General features: G+C 47.5%; 1 protein-coding gene across 1 annotated transcript; it reads right to left on the bottom strand.

Annotated features, from left to right (window-relative positions):
• Positions 1-49: 49 nt before the first annotated feature.
• On the bottom strand, positions 50-19,327 carry CYTH4 (cytohesin 4). Its single transcript, XM_054386531.1, has 13 exons — positions 19,309-19,327; positions 13,079-13,161; positions 10,187-10,287; positions 9,411-9,477; positions 6,712-6,830; positions 6,250-6,330; positions 5,489-5,601; positions 4,252-4,400; positions 2,325-2,436; positions 1,803-1,879; positions 1,315-1,386; positions 448-602; positions 50-122 (listed from the first exon to the last, which is right to left on the bottom strand). The coding sequence occupies exons 1-13, from the start codon at positions 19,325-19,327 to the stop codon at positions 50-52; spliced, it is 1,221 nt and encodes a 406-aa protein (XP_054242506.1).
• Between the last annotated feature and the right edge of the window lie 2,482 nt (positions 19,328-21,809).

The following is a 21,809-nucleotide window of genomic DNA, read 5'->3' on the forward strand; positions in this document are numbered from 1 at the left end:
AAGCTGTCCAACAACTACATCTTCCTGCTGCCAGTGACCAAGTCAGGGCTCAATTTTTGCTGGCAATCTTTTTCTTACGGGCAGAGACCAGATCATAGAAAGGATCCTGTGTGATACTGGTCCTGGAAATAAAAGGAAATGGGAGCAAAGTAAGAGATTTAATGCTGGAAAGCAGGACAGGCAACCCAGATCAATTTTCACAGACACCACTCACCAAAATATAAGACTGGAGATCTGCAGACCCACAGCAGAGAATTTAGCTGTGGCTGGAGATTCTCCAGAAGGGACCTTGAGACTCTGAAGTAAAGAGATACCCCAGCTGCTACAGTGCAAACATTTCTTTCCATCCCCTTTTTTCAAGCTCTGGTAGCCAAATAAACTGTGTGACCCTTTGGCCCTGGGACAGAGAAAAAGGCAAGCTCAGGCCTCCCTTTCTGGTCCCCTCACCTTATTGCCTCAATCCATTCATCACGTTCTGCTGGTGTAGATGCTGAAATCTTGTAGGACTGATGCTTGCCTTCAACCACCTTCCCATCTCCATCTGTTTTGCAGGCTTTGATCTTCTGCCCTTTACAGTTGGGGTTGAAGAGCTCAAAGCAGTTCTGTCAGAAAGAAAGCAATAGATGAGGACCGGGCAGACCAAGGAAACTATGCTGCCTTCAACCATGGGTGACAGGATTCCTCTATGAGTTAGATCTTCAGACCACCCCTCTTAGCTAAATACATTCCTCCTGTGAAGGGCTGGACCCTGAAACAGGCTTTATAAAAAGACTGAGTAGCAACAGTTAACAGAAAACACCTGGGAGCTGTCACTCTGCTCTAGTCATGAAGATCTCTCCCCCTTTTTCTCTTCTGCCTGCCACCACAAACATAGAAGGCACTTTTCCCTGAGTCATAACACATCAAAGAGTGAATCCTGAAGAGATGCATAGATGAAGACTGTCACTTCCTGGGCAAGTTTGCTAACACCACAGCACTGTTTGGTCTACAAGTGCTGTAACTCATTATGGAGACTCCTGGAGAGAGAAACTGAACCCACATCTCCTGGTAGCAAATGAGCAAGGGAGTCAGCTGTGTGCACCCCTCTCTGCCCCCCTACACACACACATGTGGGAAAATGCCACACAGAGAGCCAAAGGACAGCTCTCCATTCACACCACATCTTCTCTGGTCAAATACAATCTTGTTTGGATACCATCATGTTTAGATTGGGGGACAAGGTGAGGAGCAGGTAAGTGTGGGTGTGTGCACCTTCTCTTCTCTCTGACCCCCTGAGACCCTGTGTTGGCAGAGTATCAAGCAATGGAGACTTACTGGCTTTTTGGGATCATCCACCTTCCGGACTGACAGGTTCTCCAGGGGGATAATGCCCAGAGGCTCTTTGTCCTGAAGGCAAGGAAACATGAATTAACACCCAATGTACTCCCCACATCTATGCCTCTGTTTAGAGCCTCTCTGATTTCCCAGATGTATGCCTTTGTGGGGGTGACAAGGGCAATGTATGCCCGAGGAAACACCTCCATTTACACAATGGGGAGCTCATTTAACAAGAGATCACAGCAACAGCTGCAGTGTCCAGCCTCCCTTCTCCTCAAGATCAGAGGAGAGGAAACTACATAGGAGAGAGGGAAGTCTAAGATGAATATGGGAGAATAGAGTAGGAGAGAGGAGAGGTCTAAGATGAATTTGGGAGAATAGAGTAGAAAAGAAGAGTTGCCCCAGTACCCTCTGCTCTTCCCTGGCCCCTCAGAGGCTCACAACCACTCAGGACACCATTTCCCAACCAGGAGTTGAGCCTTTACCGTGGTATATTCGAAGTAATAGAGGCAGTTGTCAGTCAGAATGAACCAACGGCGTTTCCAGGTTTTCACACGTCCTCCTAGAGGCAGTGAGGTTCAAAAGCCATTAGTCACACATTTTGCTGTCTTTCCCATCCCACCCCATCCCTCTCTGAACTCCAGACATGCAGACACAGACATATCCTCCCAGCTGTCCCTGCAGATCCTCCTCAAGCAGACAACCATGGTGCTCACTGCTGATGTGATGCCATATGCTGGACATGCACACACAGGGATCCAGTTTTGCTCTCACGGGGCTAGGAAAGGGAAGGGGTGAGGGATAGCTTTTCGAGTCCTTTTTTTGAGCAGACAGCCTGCAGGAGCTGGGAGGAGAAAGCAGGTAGCTGGTTTCAACAGCAGATGTCAGCCTCACCCCACCACAGCAGAAGGGAGGGAAGGAAAGCAGAGATGCTGGTGGATTCCTGGAGATTTGTGGAGGCAAGCAGGAAGGGGATTTAGAGGAGCTAAGGGAATCATTCCCCTTACCTAGTTTCAGAAGCCAGCCCTCACGGTTAGGGTTGAAGAAAGTATGTGTGAGGTCATTGCCATCATCCTCTGGTATAGAGAATGGTTCGTTCTTGATGCTCTCAAACAGATTCTGCCCCACAGCATTGGTGAAGGAAAGAGAAAGAAAGGAAGGCTTCTGATAAGGTTTATACACAACTCTCCTATGTCCATCTGGTTCTTCATTCTCTTTCCACAGGAGCAGGCAGGTAATGGGGAGGGGAGCAGGCAGTGAACACTAGGGTTACAACAGCCCCCAGTCTGCACCTCACAGGGGCTCAGGGGCTATCACCAGCTCTATTCTGCATCCTATGCCCAGAACCCCAAGAGACCCAGTATGGAAATGAGGGAAGTGGTGGAGTCACCAGCCCTGGGTATGTTCAGAGGTGGTTTGCATGTGGTGCCTGGGGCTATGGTTTAGGGGTGACCCTTGTAGAGCAGAGCTATCAGTTGGACTTGGTGACCCTGAGGGGCTTTTCCAACCCGAATGTTTCTGTGATTCTGTGAAAGTCACAGACACAAAAGAGTGCATCCTTATCAAGAGAGGCTGCAGTGACCAAACCCAGCCTGTCACACAGGTGCTGCTGTGGGCCTTGAAGCAGAAACATGCCAAGGCAGAAAGCTGACATGGCAGAGACTGCAGCCCCATTTAGGCCCTGGATTGGTGGTGCCAAACGCTCTGCTGAGACCAAGGCACACACTTACATGACCACAAGGCATTACATTTTATAGAGCCAAGGCTTTTTCACTAAGGGACACAAATAGTGACACCCACAGCAGCAGAGTGACAGGGAGGTGGCTTACTAGTTTTCAAGGGATAAGAAAAGTATTGCTCGCATCGTTGGATTTGGCTTTATTTGTTACACAAATCCCAAGCCAAGAGAAAAAGAAGTAAGTGCAGGCTCCTGCCACTTCCCTCCAACTGCCTGAAAGAAAAGACACTCTCCAGAAAAATCTAAAGCCTTTACCCTGAGGGGATGCTGCTGAGCAAACCCAAATGTGGGATGTAGGCAGCCTCTTTGACACAAGACACAAATTATTCTCCCCAAGTTGGTTGAGTGAAGCTAGCCACACATAGGCAGGTTGCCCACCTCTACCTTGCCTCACAGAGTAGGACCCATGCCTGCTGAACCTTTGGGAAAAGATCCAAGCTTTGCTAATGGGTGCATCTCTTGTCCCTGTCTCCCCTGCTCTGTGTCTTCATCCTCTGGGATCAGAGACACCATAGACCTGCTGAGAGCTTTAAAGATGCTGTAAGAGATTCTGGAAGAGACCCTGACCCTCATTTGGGGCTTGTTGGTTCTACCCACTCCAAGATACATCCTGGTGTGAGAGAGGTCAGGCACTGGTGTCCTGTCTGATGGGAACACTGGAGTCAGCTGAGCCATTTAGGTAGGAACAAGGGAGAAGGATTCATAATCTGGGCCACAGTGACATTGTTTCACACAGACAGAGATACACCAGAAACAGCCCACTTAGGGGCTAGGACTCTCAAAGCTGGCCTGAAGTCAGGTGCCTAGTTACCTCCCACATCCACACATCTTCATAACTACAAGACAAACAGACCCTCACAGCCAACTTCTTCTTTCACATAGTTCCAATATCTGTTCCTTTCTCACACAAACACACTTAAAAGCACAAACTTTCACAACTCAATGCTGGTATGCTCTGAATGACTCCAGTCCCCTTGTTCTTGCTCCATGTCTCCACCTACAAGCATGTGTGCAGTCCTGCTCCAAAGCAGTTCCCGTGTTTTGCTTTGGTACATACTTTGCTTTTGGCCCCTTTCCTCCCACAGCCCTTCCCCTTACACAGCTAAAGGTCAGCAGACCTGTGGGCCTGTGCTTCTCCATGGATGCCAAGCCAGAGAGGCAAGAGAGGCTGATGAGAAAATGAGAGATCTTCTTACCTTCAAGAGCTCTTCTGGCAAGTCCCCTCCGTTGTCAATGCCTCTGTTGATGGATACAAACCTTTCAAAGGGGGGTTTGTCTTTCACATTGGGGTTGTGTAAGCTGGTGTTAAGCATGATGATAGAGAAGGAGAGTATATAACAGGTATCTGTCAATGAGAAAGAAAACCAGGATGGGTGGCACTCGTCTTAGACGGCAGATCAATCCGCATCCAAATCTTTTTTTGCCCTGTGGAAAAATACCTGGAGGGATTGGTGGACAAAAAGCTGGACATGAGTCAACAATACACACTTGCAGCCTAGAAGGCAAATTGCATGTGCTGCATCAAAAGAAGCATGGGCAGCAGAATGAGAGAGATGATTCTGCCATTCTACTTTGCTCTTGAGAGACTTCACCTTATAGAAACCTTCCAGTACCTGCAGGGAACCTACAAGAAAGCTGGAGAGGGACTGATTTGTAACCAGCCTGTGGCTTACTAGGATATGGGGCAATGGTTTTAAACTAGAGAAGGATAGATTTAGACTGGACATTAGGAAGAAGTTCTTTAATATGATGGTGGTGGAACACTGGAACAGCTTGCCCAGGGAGGCAGTGGAGGCACCTTCCTGGATGCATTCAATGTCAGGCCTGATGTGGCTCTGAGCAACCTGATCTAGTCAGGGTTGTCCCTGCTTACTGCAGGGAGTTTGGACTATATGACCTCTAAAGGTCCCTTCCAACCCAGTGCATTCTATGATTCTATCCTAACAGGTGCCTTTTTTTCCAGTCAGAGGAGAACAGTGTCATCCTCTCAGCTACAGGAAGAAAAGGGAAATGTCATTTCTCCTAGGAGAAAGAGGGGCAGAGCTGACCTCCTATGATGGAGGTGATTCTATCCCTTCAGGCAAGTTCAGTAGATCTGACCCAAGAATGGCTCTGCCTGCAGGGAGGTTTCTACAGACCCGTGCCTGTCAGTGCTATGCTTGCTGCAATGAGGTATACCTCATGTGGAGCTGGCAGCACTTCTCAAGTCTGTTTCCCAAGGGGATGAACTGGAGCACAGTAGCAAAAGAAGGTCTGAAGACCCTCAGTGTGTTGAAAAGCTTTCACAGGAGCTGGACTGCTTCCTACAGTTTGAAGGGAAGCATCCACACTACCAAATGATGCCTTCTGTGCTTTGAGAATAGAAAAAGAAGGCTTCTCTCTCAAGCAATCAGTGGGGCTCAGCTTGAGAGGCTGCTTTGTTCTCATAAGTACCTGTGGAGTGGAATACTCCTGGGTTACACTTGCAGTACCAGCTGGCAAAGGCCTCCATCATCCGGTCGATCTTCTGCGCTTCCCCAGGCAGCCGGAAGCTCCAGAGGAACTGTCTGGCAGGATCAGCACACCAGAGAGTCAGTCAGACTGGGTGCAAGGGACACTTTTGGACACTCCCAGCCCATGGGGCACAATGAAATAAAAGAAGCCATCCCATCACACTTGGGGACTGCAAGAAACAGAAGCTCTGCTCCTCTCTCTCTCTAGAAAATTGCCTGGGCTCGTCCTAAAAGCAGGAAGCAGAACTAAACATCCCGGAAATTATAGCTCCTTTTCCCTAATGAGTGGCTTTCAAGGCAGCAGAGACCTCAACAGAGAGTCCTGGCAGGAGGCTGGCCCATAACAGAGCAAGGTGCTGTAAGACAAAGTCACTTTGTATCTGATGCAGTGGGAATTGGGACAGACATGTCTCCTGGTGCTAAAAACAACTTGCCCCATCTCCCCAGCCACTGAAGCCACAGTGACCCACTTTGCTCTGCACATCTCTGCACATGGACAGCCCAATCAAGGGGTCATGAAAGAGGTCCCCCAGGAAAAGGTGTTAACACCTCACAGGACAAGAGTCTTGGAGCTGACACACATAGCAGAGACTTAGGAAGCTCCATGTGTTTCCAGTAGGACTTGTCAACCTTACTAAGTGGTAAGACCCAGTGGCTGAGCAGGCTCCTGCTCCACCTGCCATGTTCTGCATGCTCACTCACCTCAGTGCCTGCACCAGGTTGAGGTTGGCAAACTGATGACATGCCACAAAGGCTTGGAGGATCTGGATGTTTGTAGGGTCCCTGGAAGGGGACAGAGGTAAAAGGTCAGAACAAGGAGCTTTGACTCTGCTCAGTTAGGATGCCCTCAATGTGACAACATGAACTGGCTCCATCTCAGTCTCCACTTTCCCTTTGACCAACAAGAAGCCAAGACGCACACTCTTGTCTGGGAAGACTGCCCCTATTAGAGGCAGGAAAAAACACAGCCCATAGAGCCAGCCTGAGCCACACTCCAAAGCCCACCCACCCTGAGTGTACTGCCCAGCCAGTTCAGTCTAGTTTGGGGGATGTCCAGTCTTGGCACATGACAGAGATCTGCCAGTGGTTATCTAAAACGTAGTTGAGACAGGCAAGGCAGGACAGGGCCTCCAAAGGGCCTCCTCATCCTGCCTGTGTGCTCACCTTCCACCCAGGAAATCCCCAATGGCTGTCTTGTTCAAGCCTTCACCCTTGTGAAGGAATTTGGCTATCTCCTGTAGGTCTGAGGACAATACCTGGTGCTCAATCAGGTACTGGATTCCCTGGAGGAGGAGATGCAAGAGAGGGAAGTGAGACAGCTCTGTGGTCTGATGAGAAAGTAGGAACACAGCATCCTGATATCAACATTCCTTGGCTTTGATGATGTTGTGCCCTTTGTTATTCCCCAGCCCCTTTATGGTAGGCCACAGCCATGTTCCCATCCTTTTTCCACCCCTTTTCATCCACCATGATGGATCAGTCCCACTTCTATTTCATCCCCAGATTTGGATAGGTGGAGGAAAGTGTGTGGAAGTTGATGGAAACTCAAGCAAACGAAAAAAGGCAATGTAGGGTAAAAGTCCAAAAAGGCAAAGTCACATAGTTGATTATAATATTTTCAATCAAAATATTTGTTCAATCTGCTCCTAAATCTATTTTTTCTGAATTAATTTAAAGAAAAAAAAAGTTTCATTAAAACAAGTAATAAAAAAGGTATTCAGGAAAAAAAAAAAGATTGAGACTTTTTTATTTTTTTGTTTTCCCTATATTTTCTTCTATGTCTCAGAACACAGAAGACTGCATTCCTTACAGCTCCATCCTCCTCAACCAGTAAGGATGGACTATGGTTTTTCAGGAATACTGAGGGTCTGAGTTGAGCTGGGCAAAGAGTCAACATCCTGTTTTAGAGGGAATTCCATGATTTTCAAAGTCACAGGAAGTGGAGGTTTTGTTCAGATACTTAACAATGCCTAAAACCACTGCAGCTCTCCAGACCACATTGCAATTCTCCTCACAAAATACAATAAAGGAATGAAAATTGGTTTAGATCCATCAAAATGTTCTGCTTCAATGGAATCAATTCACTTTGCCTTGTAATATATAAGAAAGCATTTCTAAAATGCCCCAAAGAAAAAGCAGTCTCAAAAGAAGAAACTGAAATGTTTGTGAGACTTTTCCACACTATTGTATTTTCTTTTTTTTTTTCCCCCCTTTTTTTTTTTTTTCTTTTTCCCCAGACCAATTTCATTTTGCAAACCATTATGGTGATGGTAGGGCTCCATTTTCCAGAAGAAAATGTTTCACAGGATCATAGACTGGTTTGGGTTGGAAGGAACCTTTAGAGGTCCATCTAGTCCAACACCCCCTCCTCCTCCACAGTAAGCAGGGATATCTTCAAGTACATCAGGTTGCTCAGGACTCCAACCAACCTGAATGTTTTCAGGGATGGAGCATCTACTTCATCACTGGGCAACCTGTCCTGTATTTCACCACCCTTCTGGTAACTTCTTCCTTATGTCTACTCTAAATCTCCCCTCTTGTGGTTTAAATCTGTTGCCCCTTGCCCTATCACAATACATTTTCCCCAGAAGGTTTTATTCAGCCAGATTCCCAAGTTGCCTCCTCTAGCCTCAGAAACTAGCCCTGAGATCTTGGAGCTAGGAAATCATGGAAAGCATCAGCATTACATGGATGAAGTGTAACCTTAGCAAGGAGGGGCAGAGAAAGATCCTTGCAGCGAAACACTTACGGCATGGAGCAGAAGGGAAGCGGTAGAGAGAGGTTTGCACAATATGGGCACAGAGTACAACATTTCAACCAGGCTGGTGGACACTGAACTAATAAATCTAAACTGGTTTTGGCTCAGAACTAGTTCAGGTATTTCTGCATGGCATGGCAGAGTGCCACAGAGAGAGATGCTTCCGGGCTTCAAACCAAGGTCAGACAAAATGAAACCTGCTCTCAGGCAGGCATGCAGGCTGCAAGCACTGATACCAGTGCTCTGAGACAGCTCCCACTGCCAGAGGGATGTCCAGGGAACTGGCAAGCTTGCCAGCTGTGGTGTGAACACTGGGGAAGGTATCTTGGACCACAGGAGGGCAGAGGAGGAGGCACGAATAGTTGTCACTCAGACCATCAGCCACCCAAGATGCTAGCTGTGGTGGTTAGCTGACAATAAGCAATCATTCAATTGAAGCTTGTGGTTTTCCTTACAGAGCTCAAAAAATGCTCTACCAGTGAGGAGGAAGAGGAGACTGCCTTTATCACATCTCTACTTAATCAATGATTTCAGAGCTTTCTGCAGAGAGGGCTACGGAGTTTGGAGCTCACTGGTCAGGGTCCCAGAAAGCAGCAAACCTGAATTCCCTCTACAGCCCAGCCAGTACTACCAAACTCAAAACTGCTTCCAAAATGACAGAGGCAGCTGGTTCTCTTCTGTTCTGAATGAGACAAAGAACTGACATTCTCAACACCTCTTTCCTTCTTACTATATTCTCCATCACACTATGGCCACTGCTCAGCCTCTCACAGGCAAGAGGAGCTGGGCTGCAGGAGATTTGCTCTCTTGACACAATGGCAGTGTTACACCACCCTCCCTCCACTTCTCTTAGTTTTGGATTGCTGTTGATGGAATGGCCTACAGGCACATGATGAGGGGAGGCAACACACCTCCAGCATATCAGAAGACCATTTTCAGGGATAGGATAAAGGGTGCTGCTAACTGGAGCCTTAGTCAGGTAGGAAACCAGCCCCACAGTTTCATGCTGTAGTTCCTTTAACATTGGGGGCTGCAGACACACTGGTAGTCAACAGAAGCTCTTCCTCCCAGCTTTCTCCTCAGAAGTGGAATGAGCAACTCTTACCTTTGCAGGGTCCATGTTGAATTTTTTCCTTCCCAGGGACAGAACTTTATCCCTCTCGACTATTTTGCTGCAAACATAAAGAAGAAGGGAAGTCAGACTTAGAATAAAGAGCCATGGTGTCAGTTTGCCCATGAGGAAACTCAGGTAGCTCAAGGACTGTTCAGGAATAAAGAGAAATCTCTCAGAGAGAGATGGGTATTGCTGGCCTCATTCCCTGTCCTTGTTGTGATCCTTCTCATCCTTTGAAATCCCATTGATGTTTTTGTTCTCTTAACATCAACAGAGGCTTTGTAAACTGAGGTGTCCAGCAAATGAAGGTGAGGTGATTGGTAGTAACCAACACAGCTTCAACAAGGGCAAATCACACTTGATGAACTTGGTGGCTTTCTATGATGGAGTTACAGAGTCAGTGGACAAGGGAAGAGCCTACACAAGGTGTCCAGGTGGCCTATAAGGAGGCTAGGAAGGGACTCTTTATGAGAGCTTGTAGTGATAGGATGAGAGGGAATGGATTGAAGCTTGAAAAGGGTAGAATTAGACTGGATATTAGAAAGAAATTCTTTAGAGTGAGGGTGGTGGAATACTGGAACAGGTTGCCCAAGGAGGTTGTGGATGTTCCCTCCCTGGAGCTGTTAAAGGCCAGGCTGGATGAGGCCTTGAGCAATCTGGTCTAGCACAAGGTGTCCCTGCTCATGGCAGGGAGGTTGGACCTAGATGATCTTTAAGGTCCCTTCCAACCCAAACCATTCTATGAATATGCTTCTTGTCCCACTTGCCTGGTCTGCTCTCCAGGATTATTTTCTGCCTCTTTCATCTCCTTTGCATTTTGGAAGCACTCAATCTCTGCAAACACTTCAGCAATCTCTTGCTTTAGCTTCTGCAAAAGAAAGATCATGAGGATGAAGGCAATGGAGGGAAAACCCACAGAGACATTCAAAGCACTTCTTACTTCTTCCCTCAATCACAGCACAAAGACAAGTCAGATGGTCATGATCAGTCAAGGACAAGCTATGAAATGGGCACTGTTCTGGAGTGACCCTGCTGGATTCCAGATGAAAACAATGGGAGAGAGGGGCAGAAGGAGTTCTCATGTCTGTTGCTAATCAAGGCTTGAAAATCAAGCTTAGCCAGTGTGGAGAATGTTAGAGAACTCACTCCAGTGCTGATTTCAGTTCCTCAAACAATGCCAGATGTGAGAATCCTTCTGTTGTGCCCATTTCCTTCTAGCTTTTACTTTGCATAGCCTTGCTAAACATTCAGGAAAGGGGAAGTGGAACCAGCAGCTATAAGGTCAATACAAACTTGAAGTGGCCATGTGGTGAAACACAGTTTTTAATTATCTATCACTCAAACACCATTGAGCAGATACCTGCCTTTAGATGAAGAAAGTAGAGAGGAGGAGTGAAAGAAGAGTAATTGCTGCCAAATTAAAGGAAAAAAAAGTTCTAGAATTGAGTTTCCTTTAGAGCCACAAGAGACCATGGCTTTCTTGGCTGGATATTCTGCATCACCAAGGAAATGAAGATGTCATAGAATGGCTTAGGTTGGAAGGGACCTCAGAGATCATCTACTCCAACTTCCCTGCCATGGGCAGGGACACCTCTCAACCTGACTCAGCTGCTCAAGGTCTCATCCAACCTGGCCTTGAGCACCCCTAAAGAGGAAGAATCCTTGGGCAGCCTATTCCAGAGTCTCATCACTCTTGTACTGAAGAGCTTCTTCCTCAGAGCCTGTCTAAACCTATTCTCCCTCAGTTTAAAGCCATCCCCCCCTTGACCTATTGTTGGTTACCCTTATGAAAAGTCCCTCTCCAGCCTTCCTGTAGGAGCCCTATGTCTGTATCTCCTTGCAGCTACTGTCCTCAGAGCCACCATGCCTCACAGCTCTCTTCCAGCAATCACCCACATTCTTCCCCATCCAAACCAGAACAGGCAGGGGAGGAAGGGTTGTTTTTTGTTATTACAGATCTTGCCTCAACAAGGAGTGAGGATATATCTGCAGTATGCACACAGGCAGAGAACCAGGAGTTCTCCAATATCTCAGAATTTGGAAAGCTTCTGGATTTTGGGTTTGCTCTGGCCTTCCTTCTGTTGTGCTTCATTAGTCCTGAGAGGTGGAACTGTTCCTTACTAAGCTTGCACAGTTGTTAATTCCTAAGTATTACACAAGTGTAACAAAGCTCTTGAAGCTCCTGAATTTCAAGTGATTATCACTTTTATTATTTCATTCACTCCTCTCTTCTAGCAGTATAATCAGCAGGTCCAGACATATCCTCACCCCTTCTCCCCCCTCCCCCACCAAACACTCACTTCATGTCTTTGTCTTAAAAGGTATTTCTAGATACTTCCTGATGAAATCCACCTGGGAAAACGTCTCTAGCTGTACACACATTTTCATCTAAACTCATCCTGCTCCACTGGATATGAACACCCTACTGATTAATGGCTTTAAGATTTAGAATATGGGTCTATGTAGTCTAGCAGCTTTCCCTGCTCATAGAAGGTAAAAAACATATCCTGCCTCCTCCAGTGCCCATTGCCTGCTCTGAAAGCTGGAGAGGCAGGCAAGCAAATCACAGGCACATAGATTCACAGCCTGTTTTGCATGATGGGAAAAGCACAAATGGTGGGTCTGGAGCCTGGGAAGTAACAGGTAGTGTTAGCTTAATCCTTAATGTAAGGAAATACTGCACCTGTTCCCCAGGCATCTGGACATCTTCATGTTGTGGGAAAATCAGTGCAAGTCCAATGAGTGAGTACAATGAACTCTCTCCAATGGAAGACCACATTGCATGGGGGTAGAGGCAGAAGAGAAAGTGTGTGGCACCATGCATGCTTGTGATGCAGTGTTACTGACTGATTGTCAGTCTGTCACTTTTGGGCATTACAGGAATCAGTGAAGAAATGTTTGGGTCTACTAAAAGGAAATAAGAGGAAAAAAAAAAAAAGTTCAACCATGGGAACTTGTGTGGAAAGTCCTTCCCATCACATCTCTCAAGAGACAGGATCCCATGGACTTCTAATAAATCCTCAGTTAAGGAGGGAGAGTTGGAGGATGTCCCTACTCACTGCAGGAGGAGTGGACTAGATGACTTTGGAGGTCCCTTCCGAGCCAAACCATCTGTGATTCTGTGATCCTTAATAGAGGATTTATTAGAGGTTCACAAGTCAGACAAAAGCTTGATAAACACAGGGGGCTGCAGTAGGTAACTAGGACTGATATGGCATTAGCAGGTAACCAGTAATTAAAAATAATTATAAATGCCTAGCCAGATGCCTGCCAGTTTGGCTTAGTAAAGCCATACTCATTTCCTTAATCCTGAATATGCACTTTCAGCTCATTCCTGATAATGAGCTGACCAGGCTTTTTCAAGTATCTCATTAGGGTAGCTGATCACTCCTGCAGCAAAGGCTGACACAGGTTGGGTGTTCACTGATGGCAAATATGCCAGGGCAGCATGAAGTTCAGAATTCAAGCTGGATCATGCCAGAGCAAATGTCTCCTCTGCAGGAGCACTTTTGCTGGTCTGGGCTGTTATGTGAGGACACAGAATCACAGAAACATTCAGGTTGGAAAAGACTCTCAGGATCACCAAGTCCAACCAAAACTCCTTGGTGAAGACAGTTTTAAGAAGGCTAGGCAGACAGGAGGAACAGGATGATCCTTACCTTAATGTCCTCCAAAAGCTCCTGTCTGTGCTGCCTGATTGTCTCTATTTCAGCCTCTTCAGCCTCACTCAAATCAGTTGACCCTGGAAGAACAAAGTTGCCTGTGAGAATGGTGCTAAGGCAAACATATCACAGGAAAAACCTGCCTCAGCCTTTCACAGCCCATCCTCTCCTAGGGTCATGGCACAGCAACTCTGATTTCTGTGTTTCCTCATCTATGATTCCTGCTGGTGCAGCCACTCAGCTTTGCCCTGCAAAGTGTTCTCAGTCCAGAGCAAGCAGCACAGATCCATACACTCCTCTTCATAGTCATTGTGCTGACAGACCTCAGCAACCCACCCCACTCACTCAACTGATTTTGCTTGCTATGAGCAAGATGAAGAGGCCTTACCAAATGGTCTTTGGTGGGTTTGGTGCCATTCCTCCCTATACACTGAAAAGATGTGACCTAAATACTTCATCCACATCCAAACCTCCCACGAGAAACCACTGGCTTCGTGGACTGATCCACTGCAGCTAGAATCAGAAATGGCTTGAGGGAGAGAACTGAGATTTTTCAAGCCTGAGGGCAGGATCTAGGAGGATGAAAGCCTTGCTGAAGGAGGACCATCTGTGGGAGGCTGCTGTTCTGTGGACTACAGACAGCACAGAAATGCAAGTAGGCTTCCTTGCAATGCACAGGAAGTTAAACAGATATCAAGCACAGCCAAGCTAACCACAAAATGATTCATAAAAGACCTAGAGGAATTGGGGTGACTGGACTGGGGCTAAATATAACCCAGGTAAAGCACAGGTTCTTCAGCAAAGAGAAAGAGGAGGCTGCAGCCCTAGAGAGGCAAAGGAGAGGGTGAGCCTCAGGAAAAATCAGGAGGCACACACAAGGCTGAGGGCACTGGAACTCCTGGTAGGTCACTGCAGAATTTGCATACAAGGTTCTTGCTGCACCTAAACACTGCAAGATAAAGCTCTCCCAGGAAGCCAGATCAGGTCACTGGAAGCCTTGCTCCACTCTTTCATGAGACAAAATCTCCTGGGCCTCCCATCTTCCTGGAAAAAGGGGAAGTGGCAGCAGCTGTCTTGGAAATTCTTTTAGTGTGGATCTCACATGCAAAATAACTGCTATAAATATGAGTGGAGGAAAAAAAAGGGAAGGAACCAGACAAGACAGAAGGAAAAAGGGACAAGGGCAGTCATCTCAGAGCCTATATACGTCTTTCCTATCATAGCCACAGCAGCTCACAGAGCCCTGCTTTCCTTGGTTCTAACCTTTCCTCCATCCTCCCAGCTAGTTGGGTTTCCACTTGCTAAGTCTCTTCTGTTATGCCTCTCAGGCTGCAGCTTCTCTCCCATCACTCCTCCTACTGTTTTCAAGCACTGCATTCCTTGGGGGGAGGATGCTGAGCCTCTGGGAGGAAAGCATTGGGCAAGGAGCCGGCATAAAGCCCTTCTCCCAGCTCTGCAAGCAGCAAGAGACGAAAGGAGCTGACTAATTGCTGAAGTCGATCAAAAGGGGAGGAAAACCTGTGGCACCCAGCAGCTCACAACAGCAAAATCGCTATGTGAGGGGAAAACAAACAAGAAAGGAAGCAAAAAAAAAAAACACCCAACCAAACTGAAAGAAACAACAGCAAACAAACAACAAAAACAAACAACCAACCCTCCCCCCCAAAAAAAACAGACCAAAACAAAACAAAACAAAAAAAAAACAACCCATGCAGTGGCTTTGCTGCTTGTTGGGAGAGTTGCTGACTTCTCCTTGAATGTCAGCCACAGTCTGTGAGTTGTGGTAGGCTCTTCCACCTTGTTTTTTGTCTCCCACCATCCTGGCATCTGCAGGACATGAGGCCAGTCTCTCAGTCTCCCCAGACTTGTTTCTCTCAGCCCTGTGAGGGCTGTAAATTATTGTGATGGTTTGAAATCAATTATGAATCACTGCAGTGGTTCCCTGACAAATTACCACTAAGAGCCCTTGTCCTGTACTTCTTTCCATACAAGTACCATAGCAGGACATACCTGGGGAACCTTCCTTGCCCTCACCCCCCTCAGCAAACTCTGGGGTGTGGCTGGCTGCATTGCTTCAGTTGTTCTGTGTCTAATGAAGCAGCCTAAAACCATCTCAGAGATGTGAGGCTCCCTGAGGACACAACCTCACCATGACCTCCACTGAGCCTGTGAATAGCTCAGTCCCCCTTCCTCCTGAACACCTGAGAAACCCAGCTCCCAAGTGATTTACCTGGTCAGCTTGTCAGAATGAGAAAAGTGTGGGAAGGACTCTGTGTGGTGAGCATGAGGGAAAAGAGGCATACAAGTCATAGAGAAGGAGAGGGAATCAAGGGATAAAAAAGCACTAAAGGGTGGCATAGTATGGAAAAATAGATCAATCAGCCTTTCAGATCAGTTTAGAGTGAGCTTCAGGGGGTGTCCTTGTAAGGTTTCCTAAGTTTCCTAAACCATTTAAGCCCCTGATTAGCTCAGAAAATAATTCTGAGGTCAGTGCCTGCACTTTACTCTGCTTCCCTAACAACACACCTAAGGCTCTGTGTTACTACACACATTGGGGTCTACAGTCAGGGGAAGTGATCACAAAGGGCTTGTCTGGGAGACCACCCAAAGAAAGGCAGGGAAGGCAGCAGAGGCAGGTGGGTAAGTAGCAGATGAGATAATGAGAGCAGGATGCCTTTCCTTCCCTCTCCACAATGAGCAGCAGCTGAGCCTGAAGGAGAGGGAGATTGGGAGTGAAGCATCACCTGGCCTGCTCCAAACACTTGGAACCACAGAGGGAATTCATCCCTGGGCTGGGGGACTGAGGAACATCTTCAGCTTCATCGGAGTCCTCAATACCACCAAGTTCCACTTCCCTCTAGGGCTAGGTCAGGACACAGATGAAGCACAGCCCTGGTCAGGGTTCTCTGCACAGGGGGAAATTTCACCCCCATGAAGAACATCCCACGACAACACCAGCAGGTTTCAGGGGGATGCTGTCAGCCAAACCAGTGCTGAAATCTTCTAGTTCAGACACAAGACATAAACACCTGGGTAGCATCCTCTCCAGAGGTGACATGAAATTGCTGCTTGGAGTTTATTTTCAGAGAGCAGATGTGTGGATTACACCTGCTCTTGAGGTTGTTTCCCTACTATCAAGGCAGACCCAGACAGAAAGACCTGCCAACTCTTCAGAAATTCCCCAGGCTTGTATTTTCAGTACTGTCACTCAAAAGAGAACACAGACTTCAAGTCCAGTTGTAGTGGCTTTACACCCTCAACTTCCCCCACCTGGAGGGCAGGTCAGAGTTATCCAAAGGTCTGGGTACCCATGTGAGCAGCAAAGAGTTGTGTTTGCTGGTCTCATTTCCCATTGTAAAGGGCAGTGCAGAGCTGTCCAGGTGCTAAGTGAGGCTTTTAATGCCAATAAAAAAAGTCTATGAATAGGAAAATAGCTTTTGGAGCACAGATAAAAGTGGGAAGTGACTAGTGAGGAGAGCTGGAAAGATGGACTGCAGAGACAGTAGGGGAAGGTTATGAAGAATCTGTAGCACTGTTACAGACCATCCATGTGCTACTCACCCACAGTGTAACACAGCAGAGGTTCAGCTGCCTAATTTGCAAGGCAATGTAAGGCTCTGAGTGTGGCTGCTAAAGGGTTTGGGCACTCCACCCACGGCAACACACAGGCAGAGCAGCCTGACAGGCAGCTTCTACCTCTGTGGAGCTGTCTGGTAGAAGAATTTCACCTGAAATTCCTTTTCTTTTTTTTTTGAGATTGTTGCTGTGTCATCTCCAGCACAGACCACCACCTCCTCAGCCAGATACCAGGCTGGTGCCAGGCAGAGGATAGGAAGCCTTCAAGCTCCTCAATTCCCTCCAGCCCAATCCATCTCCCTCCTGCAGCACAGAGCTCTCCTCTAGCTTGTGTCAGAAGAAATTCAACACAGACCTCACACAGGTTCAATTTGCACACTCCAGCTGTGCAGGGGAAAGGTATAAAGAAGAATTTGTGATGTCTCCTGGTCCATTTAGCCATATGACAACTTACAGTAATCAGGAGAGCTTCCAGTCACTTGTGCCTGTGGCTGTCACCCAACACATCCTAATACATGATACCATGGCAGCAGTCTGCTCTCCTGTGTTTCAAACATCCATCTCAGGGATTTGGCATACTGCCTCTGTGACCTCACCCAGACAGTTGCTAGAGGCTCCTGAAGGAAGCTGGAAGTGGACATGACTGCAAGGAGAACAGCCTCCCTACAGACATAAGTCTCACCTGCACTCAGTTGTGGCCAACAGGACCACTGTGTCTCCAGCTGGGAGTGACCCAAGCAGCAGGTATGTGAGCACTTCTAACCTTTAGGAGAACCATGCCACAAGCAGGTAAGTTTAAACCCATCCAGGTCTCCAAAGCTCACTGGAAAACTGCATCTGACGACAGCCTTGGCTCCCAGGGCAGAGCAGCCTCAAGCAAAGCCACTGTCCCACCCAGCTGTGAAGTGACAGGCTGGGACTGAGCAGACCCAGCAGTCAGCACCAGCACATGACTGCAGGCATTGCCTGTCTCCAGGCTCTGCCTCTAGTCAGAGCTGAGCAAACCTGCACTGGCCCTGAGCAGGATCCTAGTTGTGCTGTTGCAGAGTGCAACTTTTAAGCTATCATTAACTCAGTACCACATAACTCGAGTGAATGCCTGTGTCAGACCTCTGTGAGCTGCAGCTTCTGTGGAAAGCACATCTTCAAATAAGCAGCAAAACACCAGGTGCCCCCCACCTCCTGCTTCCCAGCTTGTCACATAAATCTTAGAATTGTTTTGGTTGCAAAAGACCTTCAAGATCATCCAGTCCAGCCATCACATAACTCTACCAAGCCTGCTGCTAAACCGTGTCCCTCACAGCAAGTCTTTTAAATACCTTCAGAGATGGGGATTCAAGAACCTCCCTAGGAAGCCTGCTCCAGTGTTTGAGGACAGTTTCAGCAAAGGAGTTTCTTCTAATATCCAATCTAAACCCCCCCTGGTACAACTTGAGACCATCTCCTCTCATCCTATCACTTGTTACTAAGTAGAAGAGACCAACACCCATCTCACTAGAACCTCCTTTTGGGGGAGTTGCAGAAGCTTTGCCCACAGCTGCTTTCAGGTAGTGAGGGTTGGGGGACTGAAGATTACCTTCACAAACATTCATAGCAAGAAGCTGGCCAGAGCTCAGCTCCCACAGCCCCAGGCAATTTCCATGACATGCAAGGCTGGTGCAAGATTTGCAGGTGTCCTTTCCATGGCTGCCCACCTAGGAGCTAAAAGGTTCAGAACAGTTGCTGAAACTTGGCATTGCTTTCCCCCTTCACTCTGTGCTCTATATTCTATATACAAAAGCCTGTGAGGACAGAAAATACACAGCAGGGCCACTGCTTGGCCCTTGTTCAGCCTATTTCTGTTCATCTCTCCCTGTCTGCTGCCTTTGCACAGACTCAGACCTTCCTCAGCCAGAGGCTAGAAATGTCCAGTCTGTCAGTAAGCTTTTCCCTGATGAATCCTAACCGCTTTATCCACCAGGTGCCAGAGTAGGAATCAAATCTGGGCTCTCTCTCAGTTCCTCAGATGTGGCTTATCTCCCCTCACCCACATCTACCTGTTGAGATTATTTCAGGACCAGGCATGCCCACCTGCAGGCCACTTGGAGTTGGTAGAGCCCTAATACAGTAATTTACCTGATTTAACAGGGACATAAGAGAGGCCCCAGTGCCAAAAGCCTTGCAAGTACCTTGCACTGGGAGACCCAACTGCATGAGACACTCCCCAAAAGCAGACTAGCTTGTGGGGGCTGTAGGGAAACACCACGGAGGAGCTTGCAAGCCATGCCAGTCCCATGAAGAGAAGCCAAAGCTTACAGGTGCTCACCCCAAGTGTCACATATACCATCCATAGCCCTGAGCAAGTTCCCAGCTCAGCTCAGGATCACCATCACAAAGGATCACAGCAGTAGACACTTCCAGCACAAAGATCATTCAAATTGGTGGGAAAATTCCTCTCCATATGAAAGGAGTTTGCTTGTGGGAGAGCAAGTGGAAAGAAACCCATGCCTAATGCTGAAGGCTGACAAGAAATTAACTGCACCACCAGGGATCTGTCACCATCTCATTCCTCCAGCAAACAGCCACAGCATCCACCCCAGCTGCCAGCATCTCATGGCGTGCAGAGCACACGACCCTCACAGAAAACGAGGCAAAAGACAGTCAAGGCTTACCAGCAGGACAAAAGTCCATCCCGAAGAGTGCAATCTCTTTTCAACAGAAGTGTTGTTCCTCCTTGCCTTCTGCTTTTCAGATGCTTCACAGAACTGAAACAACTTGGAGCCAATGACCAAGATCACAGCAGCACTGGGGGGGCAGGGGGCGGGTTGCCCTGTGGCTCCGCCCTCCCTCTGCTTGTCCCTCGGACCACATCTCATGAGCTTGCCCCCGTGAAGGAAACTGTTTCTGCATACCACTAGCAACAAACAGAGGCTCCTTGGCTGCTGCTGCAATGCAAATCCACGAACGTGTTCCCATCCCGGCAGCTTTTTGGGATAACTCTAATCACACATCTCTGAAGGCACTGAAATGAAGTGTATGAGGCTGAGAGTTCTTTGAATCTTTTTGTCTGAGAAATTCCAAGAAGAGGGGGAGGGGGAGGAAGTTCTTGATTCAGAAAACCCATCTGATTAGTGGTTTCATTTTAAAGGAAAGATTCTTCCTGTGTTAATTCTACAACAGTGGGGAGGTGGGGTGGGAGTGGGGGGGATTAATGACCCAAAATTGGGAGGGAGAAGGGAGTCTTTTCCTTCTTTTTGCTCATTCACTGCTAAGTGACTTGTTCTTTAAGTCTTGCTTCTTTTTTTTCCCCCACTAATAACCTGTTTCTCTTGGGAAGCTTTGTAAGCAAGGACAGAGTGAACTCAGAAGGAAGTCCTCACTCAGGTTCAGCAATATGCCTGCTGTAGGAGAGCTGATGTTAGCAGGGCAGTTTTGAAGGCATATTTGCTGCTCTGCTCATCTGGGAGGCAGTGAGGTGCTCCTTTCCCTCACCCCTCTCCACACAGCCCCAGAAGTCTGTGCACTTTCTCTTGAGTTGTATTTGATTGCCATGTGATTTATGTGGTGGAGGATGTAGGCAAGGTGGGGAAACAAAGCAGCATGCAGGAGAGCACCATGTCAGAGTCAGAAGAACTGGTGATTGAATAAATAGATCAATACAAAATTCAAACCAGGTGTGATGCCCAAGAGGGCTCTTGCCATCCCTCTGGCAAGGCTGATGCCATAGAGGGATGGTTCCACTCCATTCCTGAACACTTACCTCTGAAGAACTCTACATCCTTAACTCCCTGACCTGTTGCTGTACTCAAAACAGGCCTTGAGTAGAACATCAAAACAGGTTCAGACTTCTACCTATCATCTTTCCATGAGCAGCAAGGTAGAGTTTGCAAGAGTATGGCATGTGTAGGAAAGCAAGAAATGACCCTCTTGCTTTCTTTGCAGTCAGATCTAGCACCTATGTACACTTGCTCACCATTTAGAACAGGCTCCTGGGAGGCTGCAGGTCCTTTACTCTCTCGGGAAGGAAGAGCTATTACCTTTCCACGTTGCCATTCCCTGAGTCTGCTCTGGAGAGAGTAACTGGCCCTTTAAAAGGCTTGATGTGAAAGGTAGGAACTGCCTGAATGGCTCTGGCTGAGGTCCATGGCTCTAGGGCCATTCAACCTACAAAGAAAGACACAGACTGCTCCTCCTTCCTCCCAGTCTCTTGCATTTGCTATAACCTATGGCTATGCTATAGATTCAGGGCTGTCACTGGAGAGGACAGAGTGGGAGGTATCTCGTCCTAAAAGATGTCAAGGGATAGCAGAAATTCTGGTCCAGAAGGAGCCCACACAGGCAGCTGCAGGCCATCTTTAGGAAGAGTCAGGGACAATCATTTAGCCCTCAGTTTCCAGAGCCGGTTCAATATTTTCATAGAAGCAGCTAGGAGCTGATTTGGGAGGAATTAAAGAAGGTGAAGAGAACAGACTTTATTAATGCAAATTGATTTATCACAGAATGGCTTCAGCTGGAAGGGATTCTAAAGATCCTCTAGTTCCAAGGCCACTACCATGGGCAGGGACACCTAGACCAGCTTCCTCAAAGCCTCATCCAGTCTGGTCTTCCAGGGATAGAGGATCTAGAACTTCTCTGGGCAACCCATTCCAGTGTTTCACCATCCTCATAGTGAAGAATTTCTTCCTAACATCTAATCTAAATCTGTCCTGCTCTAGTTTAAAACCATTGCCCCTTGTCCTATCACCACAAGCCCTTAGAAATAGTCCCTCTGTTATGATCTCTAATTTTGTCTAATTTCAGACCATTACACCCATGTCTGCCCTGACCTTCATCACACCCAATGTCCACACTTAAAATTTATCAGAGGCTTGCCTTTGGGACACAAACTGCCAAAAGCACACTTTTTTATAAACTCATCTTCTCTCTTGAGACTCTGGGCCACATCAGGGGAGAATTTGCTGCCTCACAGACCAGCTCAGTGTCCCAGTTCCTACACCGAGGCTGAGTCTGGTGTTATCACTTCCAGCCCTTCCATCACAGTTTTCCATTAAAAACAAAATATATAGTTTCAGCATTCTTGCAGCTGACATCAAGCAGAGATGCTAACTGAATGCACTGCCTTGAAAGACCTGATCTCGCCTGCCTTACAGGTTGGTGACACATACAGGGCTGC

Source organism: Indicator indicator, chromosome 14, assembly GCF_027791375.1.
Source record: "Indicator indicator isolate 239-I01 chromosome 14, UM_Iind_1.1, whole genome shotgun sequence".
NCBI classification, from domain to species: domain Eukaryota; kingdom Metazoa; phylum Chordata; class Aves; order Piciformes; family Indicatoridae; genus Indicator; species Indicator indicator.

Bases quoted from the DNA above. Each gene is read 5' to 3' on its own strand.
- CYTH4 (XM_054386531.1), bottom strand. The intron at 1,387-1,802 runs GTAAAGGCTCAA...CCTTGCCTTCAG, and splicing joins ATTACTTCGAATATACCACG to GACAAAGAGCCTCTGGGCAT. The intron at 603-1,314 runs GTAAGTCTCCAT...TCTTTCTGACAG, and splicing joins TGGATGATCCCAAAAAGCCA to AACTGCTTTGAGCTCTTCAA.